Source organism: Planococcus citri, chromosome 4, assembly GCF_950023065.1.
Source record: "Planococcus citri chromosome 4, ihPlaCitr1.1, whole genome shotgun sequence".
Lineage (NCBI taxonomy): Eukaryota > Metazoa > Arthropoda > Insecta > Hemiptera > Pseudococcidae > Planococcus > Planococcus citri.
In genome coordinates, this window is record NC_088680.1 from 35570768 (window position 1) to 35586683 (window position 15916).

Below are 15916 nucleotides of genomic sequence, written 5' to 3' on the forward strand. Positions count from 1 at the left end.
AAATATTATTTTCTCCTTAGGAATTTAGCACAGGAAATCAATAATAATAAGTTTAAGTTTTTCAAAACTAATTGAAATAATAAAAAAAAACAAATAAACCAATTCTCCTTTTGAATTTGGCATAGGAAATTAATGAATAGTATCACAGCCCAATTTTCAGTTGAGCTCCCGCAGTAAAATTTTGAATCAAATTCTAACAATCAAAGACCGCTACCCCCGACGCTCAGGTTTTTCCCACGACGTTATCGTGAGAAAATTTCGATCCATGCGCTTAACCAGAGGAGACGTTTTATTTTCCCTTTCAACTAAATTTTTCATATTTTATTTTTCAAAGATTATTTTAATTCTTTATTTTCGATGATAATTTGAGTAATCCTTGAAAGCTGTTATATGAGCCCTCGTGAAGCCTTCTATGTCCAAATTCGTTGAGATATTTGACTTTGAAGTTGAAATTCAACTTTGAAGGAATGGGTGGGAGAAAAACGTATTTGAAGTTTTGGTTGAAATTTTTTCACCTCAAATGTAAATATCTACGAATTTCACGAATTTATGCTTCATTACACCAAACCGATAAGGTTGTACCTTGTAAAGCATTTTCAAGTTTTGAAGAAAAAAATCCAACGGCAACTTTATAATTATGATTACCTAATTACAATTAATTATAAATTGCTGAGTTACAAAATTACAATGAGGAACAACTTCTGCAAAAATATTACGACTAATTTAGTAAATTATTCTTAATTAAGTTCTGGCATCATTTTTTCAGTTCTTAAAAATTACAGGAGCAAAATACGTTTTCAAGTTCAAGAGCCGAAATCGATTTTCGAACATGGAGGTCGGTAGTACTTTGAAAAATGAGCAAAATTAAGTACCTATCAAGACTTTTTGCCTAACCTGCAAATTGAAGGCGATACAAGTGATTTTCAATTTCAAAAAATCGCGATGAAAAAAATAAGTACATACGTAAATAAACAGGTATTAGGTAGTAGGTACTACGTCAAAAAATAAACAAATTTTGTTATGATCATTTTTTTTTCTTATTCTAAAATTTGGAAAGTTTTTGAAACTCAACAATTTTCAATTTGCTGAAAATTTCATTAAATTTACAATTTTTGAGCTTCGAAAAATCTACATTTTAGAGTAGGAAAAAAATGATCATAACAAAATTTGATTATTTTTTAACGTGGTAGTTATTCATTTCCGCATCTGTTTTTATCATCGCGATTTTTTGAAATGAAAAATCATTTGTAGACCCTTCAATTTGCAAGCTAGGCAAAAAGTCAAAATATCTAGGTAGATTTGTTCATTTCTAATGAGGTTGCAACTTTTGGTACTAAAAATACTGATAACTTATAACTAAACTCACAACGTGTAATTATAGCTAAACAAACTTAAGTTTACAACGTACCAACGCCGAACGATATTATAAGAATGGGCGAAATGATTCATCAACCTGACAATGTATTGGATTATATAGAAAAATTTCGAATTATTGCATATTTCACGCTCTTTCATGAAATGTTAACAGAAAAATTCTACGTGCAGTAATTTCGGAGATAGGTATTGAATTTCAAAGTTTGTGATCAGTTATCAGTTGAATTGATTTGGCGATGCTCTGGATAAAATCGATCAGCAGATCGCAGAAAATTACAATGCTGCTTGTAAAACATTAAAAATGAAAGGATTCTCCGATGTTTGTAATTATTATATTTCACGATGAAGTACAATTCCAAAGAATGTTACTTTCTGCACCACTGTTTCCGATGTCAGTAGACTTACTCAGTGTGGTAGATGATCAATTTATAGATTTACTTATAAACGAAGTATGTGAGAACGTTTTTCAAAATGAGAGTTTAATTATTGATTGATTTTTCAATACTTACGTCATATTTCAGTGTAAAAAAAGTAGAATAAATGTTGAGTAACAGTTCAGTGTTATCTTTTGCTTTATTTGACAGAAACAAACAACATTAAAAAATAGAAAAGAATAGAAAACGTACAAAATTAATAAATTGGAAACTGTCATCAAACATTATTTAGCAGATCAAAACTAGATAATGCAGGAATCACTACAATATTATAATATCTGTAACATCATTCTTAAACTAAACTAGCCTTTGTATAATGAAAAGTTAAAAACGCTCATCATATAGGATAGAACTTGATAAATTAACCAATGCACAAATCACTGTAATTATATCTTCGATATCTTGAACTAAATCGGTGTCTACTTTGTCACGTAATATTTAAAAACTCTTTATTCGGCCAATAAATCTTTCAATGTGAACTCGCGCGCGGGCAATATTCCTTGTTTCCGCACATTCTTCTGGGGAAAATTGACTGCTCGATATCTTTTTTCTTTAATTCAGCCTCTGTTTGAAATCCTTTATCAACCATGACGCTGTCCTTAGGTTCCAAATTGCTTGCTTTTAGAGTTATTTCTCTTACAAAGAGAGCCCACAGGACCAGCCTGGGGTATTGAGTCATTATTGATAGTTTAAAAGAATGTACAGTGGGTATACACCCCACGCTGATATTGCATTTTACAGTTTTAATGTCAAATATTCTTCAACAATTCACAATCACTCACGAGGCACATACTTAACAACGAACATCAAATATATAATTCAAAATTATGTAACTCCTGTTTCACACTGAAATATAAAACTCATTTTCTGTTTCTGCCTCCGGCTACATTGTAGGGTTCAGCTCTGTTATTATTTCTCATTTTGAAACGCTCAAACGAATAAACGATTAAAGCACTTCAGTAGTTATGAAGTGATGATATTTTGTAGTACGAGGAACTGTAGGTGCGCTTAGAAACCAAGAACTCTGCCCAGTTGTGTATGCTGGGATGAATGATACTCCATCTTCGGTACAAACTATAATAGGAATAATCGATTTTTTTCCTGCGAAGCGTTGATGGCAATTTCAGCTATATCTTTCCAGCAATAGGCTGATGTCGATAGTTTTCGTTTAGAAAGACCGAAATACATGTCAGGGACAAATTTGGTATGGCCAACGGGCATGAACGATATTTTGTATAGGTATGTTATTAAAATTTAGTTGAATGGGAAAATGAAAGAAGTTTCTTGTGCGAGGGCACGAGTCAAAATTTTCCCACGACAACACCGTGGGAAAAAACCTGAGCGTCGGGGAAGCGATTTTTGAAAATTTTAATTTGAACTTCACTTGCGTAACGCTTTTGTAATAAAATCGCTGCTAAAAATCCTCATATCTGAGTCTCACAAAGCGATATTAACGAGGTGGTTTTAATTTCAGATCGTTCGAGGTTTCGAGCAGTCGGAAAAAAAATTCATGCTGCCCGTCTGAAGGTACCTCATCGACAGCTCGAAATGAACGATAATTACCAGCTCGATTGGACTATGAATACTCTGATTTTTATTTCAAATGCTCCAGAGTTGAAAAAACTGGCATCTTTTCGCCTTGCTTTGGTCGTTTGGCGAAATGAAATCATCAATCATTCATTGAGCAGTAAGATACCTTCGTCGAGCCAAATAATAGAGAAATTTTACTCCGAGAATGTCTCGAAGACACTACCCTGCGTACAAGATTTGATTTCCGAAAGTATTCGGCACATTAGGAAAGAATTGAAGAATTGGATGTGTAATCCTTGCGACAGTCTGGATCGTAACGCTTTCATAAAAAACGACGATACTTGGGCTAAATATTTCGACGAATTGGTTTGGAATGTCGAGTTCACTATTGATTATCTGAAAACATGTGAAAATCTACTCCGAAGTGATCGCGTATATGATGAAGAAAAGTTCACCCTAGCTTGTTCGTATTGTATGGAAGATCATATCCAAGATCTTTGGCAGCGTGTGGAACAATCTCTCGATCCGGATGGTCTGAGCAGATCTGCTCATCCGTGGCCATTGCTTTATTGGATCGATCGCATGAGAAATCAAGCTCTTTGTCAAAATATTTCGGATACTTTCGACGAAGACGATATGATACTCCATATGCCTCTTAATCGATGGACTACCGAATACTTTTGGCCATGTTTGAGTTCAAATGGTCAGGTCAGCTGTATTTCCTCGGCTTTATCGGATAAAGATTCGATCAGTTTGAAACACTGTCTTCGCAAACTAGACGAATTTCATTTAGAGTTAGTTGTACGAGATAAGGGCCCAGATATTGTAGAATTCTTCATCGAAAATGTCGAATGCCAACCCTTAGTCATTCCATTTTGGAACCGTGTCAAAAAAATATTCCAGGAACATCAGTTCCTCGAATTGGTTAGATGGATGTTGATATCTGAGGTTGGAGGCTTGTATTGTCATCTTTTAAACGAGGATGAGGTATCATTGTGTGAAAAAATTTGGACCAATGCTCCAGATCATTTGATAAATCACGTTTTGAATTGTTTCGCCATTAATGGTTTGACCTATGTGCGTGCTAGGTGTAGTGTACGGTCTTATCGTAATTTGAGATTGTTGGATATGGTATTATCGAAAGCGAGTTCGCAGCAAAGAATTGAAATTTGGAGAAAAAGTTGGTTGACGTTTTCCATGCATGCGAAATATTCCGATATGAACAAATTGTTGGAATTATGCTTGGAGGACTTGAATGAAAGGAACGAGTTTAAACGACTATTCTCGACGAGATTCGATGATATCAAAGACTATTGCTTTTCTTTACTCGATGCGATGGATTTAAAAAAATTAGATGAATTTTTGGCGGTTTTTTCTGCGGATCTCGATGCAAAAATGATCCTGAAACAACGTCTCATGAGGTCTTATTTCTTAGAAACATATTCCGGCTGCAGCAACGTGTATTTTAGGAATATAGACGAGTTTGTGGCTTTCATAGATGAATCTTTCTCTAATCCAGAGACTAGGGAGCGCTTTAAAAAAGACATGATGATGTCTCGCGTTTATTTTGATCGTTTATTAGAGTATCTCTATGATGGAGATTTCGATACGATTAAATCACTCTCTTCCGCGTGCTTGTCAAACGAGCAAGATCTAGTGGAATGGAAGGAGGAATTCAAGCACACTTGTCAGCATTGTCTGAATTCGGGTTGTTTTCGAACATTTGACTCGTTGCTGTGGCAGGATTTCATGATATGGTGCTTGGGCAGTGCGGAAAAAGTGGAAGAATTTAAGAAATCGTTGATTGCAGATGAGATTTTCGACGTGTTTCTCGAAAGATGCGAGAGTAAAAGAGAAGCTAGACAAATGCATAAGATTTTTGATGGTTTTTTGAGGTGGAAGTTTGCGAGTGAAGATGAAGTGGTTGCGTTTAAAGAGGTTTTTACGCGGGCGAACCCGAATGATGATGAAATTCATAGATTGTTGTTTGGTAGGAAACGAAGACGTGAAGATTGAATCGGTTTAATTTTTAATTATCGATGGTAATGTGTGGTGAAAACAGATGAATAGAGCTATTCCTTACTTTGAATGAACGACAAAAAATTGACATTCGCGTTCGAAATTTACATACATACAAAAAAAAACTACATACAAACCCGGCGATCGCGGCGCTTCGTTAGTAATTAAACCGGATAGATTGTTCATTGATGTTATTTATGTATCATAATGTACAAAATTTAGATATAATTTTACCCATTTTAATAAAGACATTTTTTTGATCAAATTAGATCGCCATGTTATTTATCAAATTTGATCAAACTACATTGATTCATTTATACCTAAACATCGTGTAGCTAATTGTAAAAAAATTCATATTCAAAAAAACTAACAACAAAAAATTCTCTCAATCAATTCTTTTCGCGTTTTAATTCACCTATTCGCTGGGTGTAAAGTTGGCGTTGATCTCTTTTTCAGAGGCCATCTGCCATCCTTTTGTTTTGCACTGCACGGATTGCACGAAATTTATAATGACTATTTTACCTCGCTGATCTAATGATTCACATTTTGATAGTCATTTTTTCACTCCCTTGAGCCTTGGGCGGAATTCCAGTTAGTGTTACATTAATCAATCCCGTAGTATTAAAGACTGATTCTACCCTTCTTTTCATAGACATTTGCGAATTTTCTGAATCATTATCATTGCTAGATTATTACAATAGTCATATTATATTTCAGTTGATTTGATCAAACTGAGTGAGATTGAAAAATACAGGTATATTATTTGATCTAAGTTTATCAAACTAGGTATAAGACTGAAAAATGCACTTTCATCACATTTCATCTAAATTGATCAAATAAAATAAGGGTGAAAAATACAAGTATGCCATGTTTTATCCGATTTGATCAAAGTAAGTTAGGTTAAAAAACGCCGGTACATCAAATTTGATCTTACTAGATTAACCATAATTAATATTATCAAGTTATGTCATAGTTGATCTAACTTGATCATTGATCAAAATAGTTGAGCTTGAAAAACACAGTTGCATCATGTTTTATCGAATTTAGATCAATCTAGGTAAAATTGAAAAGTTCGGTTGTATCATATTTGATCTAATTTCATCGAACTAGATGAGGTCTGAAGACGTAGTTTTATCACCTTCGATCCAAGTTTATCAAATTAGGTAAGGTTAATGAACATAGTTTCATCATATTTGATCCAATTTGATCGAACATTGGTTAGTTCAATTGAAATTGTGTTATCACATAAGACCAAAATTTATCAAACAATGCTGAGCCGATGTAACTTGGATCTGCGATGATGAAATTTTGTCGAATTGTATCAAGATTTTCATCAAAATTGATCAACTTCGATCAAATCATGTCAAGTTTCGGGCGGAAATGCGATAATGTCCCAAAACAGAATTTTACAGTACTGATGGGTGCTTGCTTATGCTGAAGAGGTCAGAGCAGTGGGACCGAAACGGTTTCGGGATTGAAATATTTTCGTTTGGGGGATTGGATTCGTTTCGGGATTCGATCTTCAAATTTTCATTTCGGTTTCGGGATTCGTTTCGGGATTGAAAAAATTGTTTCGGTTCCGGGTTGAATCGGTTTCGATTCCGGGATTTTCATTTGAACTTTGAAAAAAAAAATAGAAAAATTAGAAATGAAAATGAACAGCAATTCTAAGCCTAAATTGACTGATTGATCATGCAAGGGATCTAAAAATGGGGCGTTCTGACATGAAGAATTTGTACCACGAATAGTGTTGAAATATTACAATCACGACTTTGTAGCTGTAGGCTGTACACATTTGTGTAATATCTACAGTCACTTCCAAATACATATATTCACTTTTATTTACAGTTTTGAGGTTTCCAACAGAAATTTCAAAACTAAAAATAAAACAAAATATATTCGGCAGTGACTGTCTGTATATTTACCTTCAATCTTGTTCCACAAATGGAACTGCTGGTTTTTTGAATAACATGTTCGCGTCTAGGTTCATCTTCCGAATCAGATCCGCCACTAAAAACGATGATTGCTTCATTCTTTTCTATTTCACACTGGCAGACCATATCATTTTCAGCATCGAGTAGGAAATGTTCTCCAACTTCTTTTTTCTGAGAACGTGGCATCTATTGCATACAATGAGAGATTATAACAACATTCAATTAATTTATTATTTAATATTTAATATGCAAAGTGAAATTAAAAGCAGTGCTTCAAACTACAGTACAAAACAAAGTAGATCCATGCAGAATGAATTGCAGATACATGTACCTACAGTAATGACGGAAGGTTTTCCTTTTCAAAGTGAGAACACACATTACAATAACTACTACGATTTTGACGTTGAAAACCGGAAACCCCCAATACACACAGTGACAGAATGCGCATGCAATGTATGTTCTTATCAGACTTTTTCTATCATTCCTAAAAAATTTAGAGATTGGAGAATACTCATAAAAGATCGCCAACAACTGTAAATTAACCTCTTTATGACGATGTGATGCTTTGTACCATAGTAATGAATACGTAAATAATGTGCATTAATTATTTAATACGCCACCCATGCATCAGTGGGTTTAGTTGATTTACTTACATAGTGATGAGAAACACGATGAAACAGCCATAATCTCTGACATTTATAGCATCGTCCATCATGTTGGTCTCAGTGGATAGAGTAGGGTTGACGGCTGATTGGCCATGGACCTTTGAGGCTTTGACCTATAATCTAGATTTCTATTTTCTTTAGAATATAATAACATGGAAAACAAAACACAAAAGCAACATTGAAAGCATTTCACACAAAGCAAAGGCAAGGCAAGGCACAGGGTATATAATTGGAAAATAAAAGTGCGTCTATATCGTATATCCATACTTACTGTTCAGTGTTTTTAATTTTATTCATTCATTCCATATGAAATTTGCGGATTGCGGAAGTAAAAATTAAAATTGAAAAAGGTGAAGTTGAGGTTGAGTTGATGGTTGAGTGCTGAAAACTTGAAAAGAAACCCGCCAAAGCCGGGAACATCGATTTTATTGGTATTTTAAACTTGAGTCAAACAGCCAGCAGTCAAAAATCGAATCAGGGGAAAAATTGAGAGTCGAAAACCCGAAACCGAAACGGTTTTGTTTCGGTTCCGGGATTATTTCGGTTCAAAATGATATCGATTTCGGGATTAGGAGAAATAGCGGTTTCAGTTTTGGGATTGGATTTGAATCGGGATTTAATCGGTTCCGGTTTCGGGATCGTTTCGGTCCCACAGCTCTGCAAGAGGTAAATCTAATTTCATGAGTGCGAAATGAATTGTAGATTCATCGCAATTAAAAACTCTGCTTGGATCTTTGAAGACTTTCAATTTTTTTTTTATTGCATTGGATTATTTGATCAGAAAATCGAGTGTTTCTGGGGTAACTTGAGCTTTTTTCTCATTTGTGGTTCATTTGTGCGAAAACTGATTATAAGAAGTCAATTCACTGATTCAGGAATAGAGAAATCCATTTGTAACCCGGTCAATCATCATTTATAAAAGAAGTTTTAATTTTCAAATTTGGTATAAATTTTTGTTCACCATCACACACAGAATTTCATGAGTTATACGAATCAATCTGTCCCTTTTGGGGGGGATTTCTGTTTCTTTTGTTTTCATCAATTACGTTCTCGACCTGATGAAACTGATGGCCCACGACCCGTTTGAAACATGACGTAAGCTGACTAGTATGAGATCTGTGGAATCGATAAAATCCATCTTCATTATCCCCGTATTCGTATAACATATTCACTCTATTGAATTGAGCTTTCATTTAACGCTTCGGTGATGATGAAACGTTGCAAAATCTTGAGGTTTGAATCTCGACGAGCGATATTAACGAGATGATTTTAATTTCAGATCGTTCGAGGTTTCACGCAGTCACCGCTGTATCGTCTTTGACCGTTCGACATGAACGATAACGATCAGCTTGATTGGAACAGCTGTCTAATTTTCCAGCCAGATGTTCCTAAACTGGAAACTTTGGCATCTTCTCGCTTTGCTTTAAGCTTCTGGCGAAACGAAATCATCAATGATTCTTTAGAAGGAACCCCAACCCAATCTACTCGTAATCAGAAAGTGGAAAAATTCTGCGCTGAGAACTTATCATCGATACCGCCTCGTATACTAGACTTGATTTCGAATAGTATTCAGCTAATAGGACACGAATTATGGACTTGGTTGTATAATAACGAAGATCGTGTCAATCGTCGCGAATTCATGAAAAAGCGCGATACTTGGGCTAAATATTTCGACGACTTGGTTTGGAATGTTAGTTATAGCATCGATTGCCCAAAAACCTGCGTGAATCTGCTGAGAAGTAATCGTGTATCTGACGAAGAGAAATTTACCTTAGCTTGTTCATATTGTTTGCAAGAACATATAGAAGGTCTTTGGGAGCGAGTACGGAATGTTGTAGACTATAAAGAGATTCCATGCGGTCCTCCGGATTCATGGTTGTTAAGTTACTGGATCGATCGCATGCGTGATCAAGAGTTCAGTCAACGAATCTCGAAGAATTATTTCGACGAAAACGATTTGGTATGGATGGAGAACGAGCCCTTAAATAGATTCGCTACCGAATACTTCTGGCCATATTTGAGTTTCGAATGTCAAACAGAGTATGTTTTACTTGTTATTAGAAATAGGAATCCAATTTTGAAATACCTGCTCCCAAAATTGAACGATTTTCAGTTACAGACGGTTGTAGCAAAAGAGGGCTATAATATCTTGCAATGTTTCATTGAGTTTGAAAAATGTCGGCATTTGGCCATTCCCTTTTGGAATCATTTTAAAAATATGTTTCAGGAGTACCATTTTTTAAATTTGGTTGGATGGATGTTGAGATGTGAAGTTGGAGAATCGAACGGTCATGTTTTATGCGAACATGAGGTATCGTTGTGTAAACAAATTTGGAACAGTGCTCCGGATCGATTGAAAAAATTCGTTTTTAGACAGTTGGGAATTTCTTATTTAGCTTATAATATGCGTATTTTAGGAACTCACATACGGCCGAATTGTAGTGTGAGCGTGTTGAAAATGGTGTTATCGGAGGCAAGTTCGGAACAAAGGAGTTCTTTATGGAGGCAGTACTGGTTGAAATTTTCCGAGCGTACCAGATATTCTGATATGAACGAGTTGTTGGAATTATGTTTAGAAGATGTGGATCGGAGAAACGAGTTTAAACGAGAATTCGCGACTAGTTTGCGTGAAATTCGAACATACTGCTTTTCTTTACTCGATAATATGGAATTAGATAGATTGGACGAGTTCTTGAGGGGTTTTTCAATCGACCACGATGCGAAAATGGCTTTGAAGCAACGTCTTGTGAGCTTGTATTTCTTTGATCCCTTCTTCAAGTACAATAATCTGTTTTTTCAACGTGTGAATGAGCTCCTGGTATTCCTTGACGAAACTTTTCCCGACCTGCAGACCAGCGAAGAATTTAAAAGAAAGTTTCAAGATTCGTGTTATTATTGTTTGAGTTCCGGCTCGTTTCCTAAATTTGACGCGTCGCATTGGCAAGATTTGATGATGTGGTGTTTGGGCAGTGCCGAAAAAGTGGTAAAATTCAAAAGATCCTTAGATGCGAGACGAGTAGCTTACGCGTTGATCAGGAGATATTGTGATGGAGAGGTTTTGTACAATCTTCATTTGATGAATAATAGTTTTTTGAGATGGAAGTTTGCGAGTGAGGATGATGTGGTGGCATTTAAACAGTCGTCAACGGACGCGAACCCGGATAATGACGATCTCTATTTGTTATTATTTGCAATGTTCAGAAAGCGACCGTGCGAACGCAGTGATAGGGTATCGACAAGTAGGAAAAAATCGCGAGGGACGCGAAAAAGTCGCAAGTCCAGGATTTGGTTGCGAAAGTCGCGAAAAAGTATATTATTTCAATGTAGACTAAAAAGAAAATAATGTATAAGTTGCTCTGCAAATGTGTTATGATTACTTTCTATGATAAAATAACTGAATAAGGCTGAGCTGTGACAATTAATTTATAATGAAGTTTTTGATAATGTGCATACAATATTGTACTGCGATATATCCGAATAGAATTAATTTCATTTGAGTTTGTGTGATTTTTTTTGTGAATACTTATAATTGAATGGGGGGGGGGGAGATGAAATTGATGGAAATGTACTGCGCATAGCTAATTGAAGAACAAAGTATATATAAGTTGTGTACTCTAAAAAAAAACCAATATACTCGTATATAAATTGAGTTGTAAGTACACCTACAAAAATAAGGGAATTATATTTTTTATTCTGTCCATTCTTCTTGACGAAAAAATATGAAAATATTGAAAAAAATAATTTAAAAAAATTCATATACCTAGGTATTTTTTTCTCTCTATATTAAAAAATCAAAACCCGTCAAACAACTTCTGGACGAGAGCGAACGACTCGGAAGTCGGAGATGTGTTAGAAAAGCGTTTACAAGACGTTTACAAGACGCTGTATGTTTGTGGTAGTGAGAGCCGAAATTCACCGAAAATGTTCGAGTGGTGGAATTGCAACGTGACGTGTATTAACATAGTACTGTGCAGTAAGGAACAGGAGAAAGGAGAACGGACAGTGTAGGTGATGAAAGAAGGTAGAGGGACAAGGAGAGCGGGAAAGCAGTACATACATATATTGAAAGAACTGGTCTGGTTCAAGTACAGGAGAGAAGGATAGATGAAGGGAGGATGCGGATATCACTAGATCGCCGAAGTACGTCCTGCTATTTTTTGATGGGAGGGGGGGATATGGTTGCGAATTTTCGTAGTTCCCGCGTTATAACGAATTCGTTCTGCGGTGCCACCGTGGGCAAGAATCCATCGACGCTCAAAAAATGTTATGTGACTTCAATCATCCTGAGGCATCGGTTAGATTTAGTTTTGAGATTTTAAACTTTCAGGATTTTATTAAATTCAACTGTATATTATCGTTATTATGACTGGTTGATTTTTTTGTGAGTTGAAGGAGCCAATTGCTTCGGAAAACTCGAAATTTACGGATTTTGAAAAAATCATGGGCTTAATAGATCTTTAGACCCTAAATAAAAAAGAGTGAGTTTTAATTTCAGTTGTTTAAGGTAGTTTTCAGATTCTACTGACTTTTTTACATAAACAAATTTCCCTGATTTTTGATTTTCAAAGTTTCAAGTGCGTACGACTAATTTTTCTTTTTAATGTTTGATATTCGAAAAATTCAATTTGAACTTCGAGTGAACACAGTTCCGCGTGTTTTTTTCGCAAAACAATAGTATGTTGCTACGAATTCTTGAAGTACACAGTGGGCCACATACCCCCCCAAAAACGGCGATAATTAGGATTCAACCCTCATCGATGTGAAATATGTCAATAAGTATGTTTTCGAGGTCGTAGAATTCGAATATGCACTTATTTTTTTGTAGGAGTGGGGGTGAGGCGTGGGGAGCGAGAAAATTTTAAATTTTGCTTATATTATCGTGTAATATATCGTTTAATATGTTTTCGAGGTCGCAGAGTTCAAATCTGGAGTTAGTTTTTTGGTAGAGGTGGGGGGTGAGCCGTGGGGAGGGAAAAATTTCAAATTTTGCATTAATTATTCTGTAATATGTCGATTGATATGTTTTCGAGGTCGTAGAGTTCGAATCTGGAGTTAGTTTTGCAGTAGAGGTTGGGAGATGAGGGGTGGGAGGTGGAAAGTCCCAAATTTACTTTTTGATGTCTCTCTATATTAAAAAATCAAAACCCGTCAAATAAAACAACTTCTGGAGGAGAGCGAACGACTCGGAAGTCGGAGATGTGTTAGTAAGGCGTTTACAAGACGTTTACAAGATGATGTATGTTTGTGGTAGTGAGAGTTGAAATACACTGAAAATGTTCGAGTGGTGGAATTGCAAGGTGACGTGTACTAACATAGTACTGTGTTTGTAGTGGTGAGCCTTACATTCAAGCATGTTAGGCTGTTAGAGCTGACGTCACAACGTAATGCACTGATTTTTTTTGTTTTTATAAAGGAAGAAAAAAAAATGTAAGGAAAGTAAAATTCTCTACAAAATTAGGTATGTTTGAAAGTGCAATAGAAAACAAGATTTTAAAGCTCAAGTACAAAAAAATATGAAATATCAATTTTTTCCAGAAGTTTTCTTCTATCACGCAGATAACATTTAAACCCACCCTACTTTGTACAGAAACTTTACTTCGCAATGCTATATATTTAATTTCATCTTACATAGATTTTGCTTTAGTTGTTGAAAGAAAAAAACTACGCTTCTTTACCGTCACATGGCAACCATTTAAATGAGGGAGGTTTTCTGAAAAATACATATAGGCTATAGGCGCCTAAGAGGGGTGAAATGGTCCCCGAAAACGTTCGAGTTGATATTAGCATGGAAGGTAGGTACCATTGAGAAACTTCCGCGTGGAAAGTTTCAGATCCACACCCCTTCCCCTTTTTGGGGAACCCCACTTTTCTGAAACTTCAATAATACCGTTTCTCAGACCCATTTCAACAGATTTTGAAAATTTTTCAGTACGTTATGTATATCTTTATAAGGTTTCCCCACAAAAATTTTCAACCCCCTCCCCTCATTATTTAACCCTCAAGATGGCGTTTTTTTTTTCATTTTTTTATGCATATCAAGAATCAAGATTGCGAGGTACAGTTTTAGAAACGCGTTTTTTGGATGTAATTTTGACCCCCAAACGTCATGTACTTTTTTCGACATTTTTTCAATGGCGCGGCGTGCTGAAAAGTTGGAAAAATGTGTCTTAAGGGGGGGGGGGGGTGTGAAATGGGAATTTTGGCAAATATAAATATCAATGAGTAGGGTGTCGTTTTCTTATGATTCGGTACCGCTGGGCACGAATATGACGTCAGATTTTGTTTTACACTCACACAGCCCCTCCGGAGCCCTAAGCCCCCCTCAATTTTTAATATTTGAAAAATAAACTTACTTTGATTTCATCATCACTTGGCAGAAAATTTTTAGAAATTCATATTTAAAAAAAAATGATAAGAAGAAAAAAAAGAATAAATGGGAAGTACAAAAATTGTTATTTAAAATGTGAAAAAACAAATCATTTCCTCTTAAAAATAGGTACTTCAATATTTTTCAGAAGGGAGTGTCTCAAATTTTGTTTCATGATTAAAAAAATAGAAGAAGTTAGTAGACTACAAAGTGTCAAACAAACAGGACGTCATGTAAAAAAGAGGAAAACAGCAGAACTTTCTGGAGTGAAGGACAACTTTTTCAAATATTTTAAACGTTGGGAATCAAATGAAACCGAAATTAATCACTTTTCAGTCTTTACTGAGAAATTGTTATGGAATAAAATTAAAAACGGCTCAAATGATTCGATTTTCTGACTTCGAGGAGGTGAGTTGAGTTGATAGCGTTTTTATCAGTTTATTCATTAATAGCGACCTCTGGCGTGTATTTTGATATGTCACATGCTTTTTTCTTCACGCATATTTCGCGAATTTGCTCGGTGAGCATATGCTCATAACATCACTAAGGCTGATGGCTTCCCAGGGGCTATGTGAGTGTAGCAGAAAATCTGACGTCATTTTCGTGCTCAGCGGTATCGAATCATAAGAAAACGAGACTAAAATCATCAAAGTAAGTTTATTTTTAAAAAAATTAAAAATTGAGGGGGGCTTAGGGCTCCGGAGGGGCTGTGTGAGTGTAAAACAAAATCTGACGTCATATTCGTGCCCAGCGGTACCGAATCATAAGAAAACGACACCCTACTCATTGATATTTATATTTGCCAAAATTCCCATTTCACACCCCCCCCCCCCTTAAGACACATTTTTCCAACTTTTCAGCACGCCGCGCCATTGAAAAAATGTCGAAAAAAGTACATGACGTTTGGGGGTCAAAATTACATCCAAAAAACGCGTTTCTAAAACTGTACCTCGCAATCTTGATTCTTGATATGCATAAAAAAATGAAAAAAAAAACGCCATCTTGAGGGTTAAATAATGAGGGGAGGGGGTTGAAAATTTTTGTGGGGATACCTAATAAAGATATACATAACGTACTGAAAAATTTTCAAAATCTGTTGAAATGGGTCTGAGAAACGTGTTATTAAAAAAAAATACAATTTAAACGAAATTTTGAGTGAGAACATAGGTGTTTGAGGTAAGGAAAATAATCTACGTAAAATTCTCTACAAGATGGAGTAGCTTAAAAAGTTATCCATGCGATAGAAAAAAAGTTATAAAAACTAAAATTTGTAAAACTCTTGGAAAAAATTGTTTTTAGTATTTAAAATAAGTACATATCTACCTACAAATTTACTCGACATGTTGAATAAGGACATACCTGTTTGGGGTATGGAAGACGATCAAGGCTAAGTTCTGAACAAGATAGAGTTAAGTTAGAAAGTTATCAGTGCAATAGAAAACAAGATTTTAAAGCTCAAGTATCAAAAAATATGAAATATCAATTTTTTCCAGAAGTTTTCTTTTATTACGCAGATAGGAATGGTTGACGGGCCATGAGGGGGGTTTGGGGGGCGGAGCCCCCCAAGCGAAGTTCCGAGGGCGCAGCCCGAGG

At 35.5% G+C, this 15916-nt stretch overlaps 2 protein-coding genes across 4 annotated transcripts in view; both read left to right on the forward strand.

Annotated features, from left to right (window-relative positions):
* LOC135843470 (uncharacterized) overlaps positions 1-15916 on the forward strand; it is a 39334-nt gene that overhangs the window by 5007 nt on the left and 18411 nt on the right. The window contains exon 2 of one of the 3 annotated variants that reach the window (XM_065361380.1): positions 9236-11453. The exons of 1 other annotated variant lie outside the window; for it this stretch is intronic. In XM_065361380.1, coding sequence (XP_065217452.1) covers positions 9287-11299 — 2013 coding nt within the window. In that variant the 5' untranslated portion in view covers positions 9236-9286 and the 3' untranslated portion in view covers positions 11300-11453. Of the gene's footprint in view, positions 1-3282; positions 5623-9235; positions 11454-15916 lie in introns of those variants that run through there. One more of the 3 variants, XM_065361381.1, reaches the window with a different exon arrangement.
* LOC135843469 (uncharacterized) overlaps positions 1-15916 on the forward strand; it is a 56591-nt gene that overhangs the window by 2656 nt on the left and 38019 nt on the right. The gene's annotated exons all lie outside the window — the stretch shown is intronic.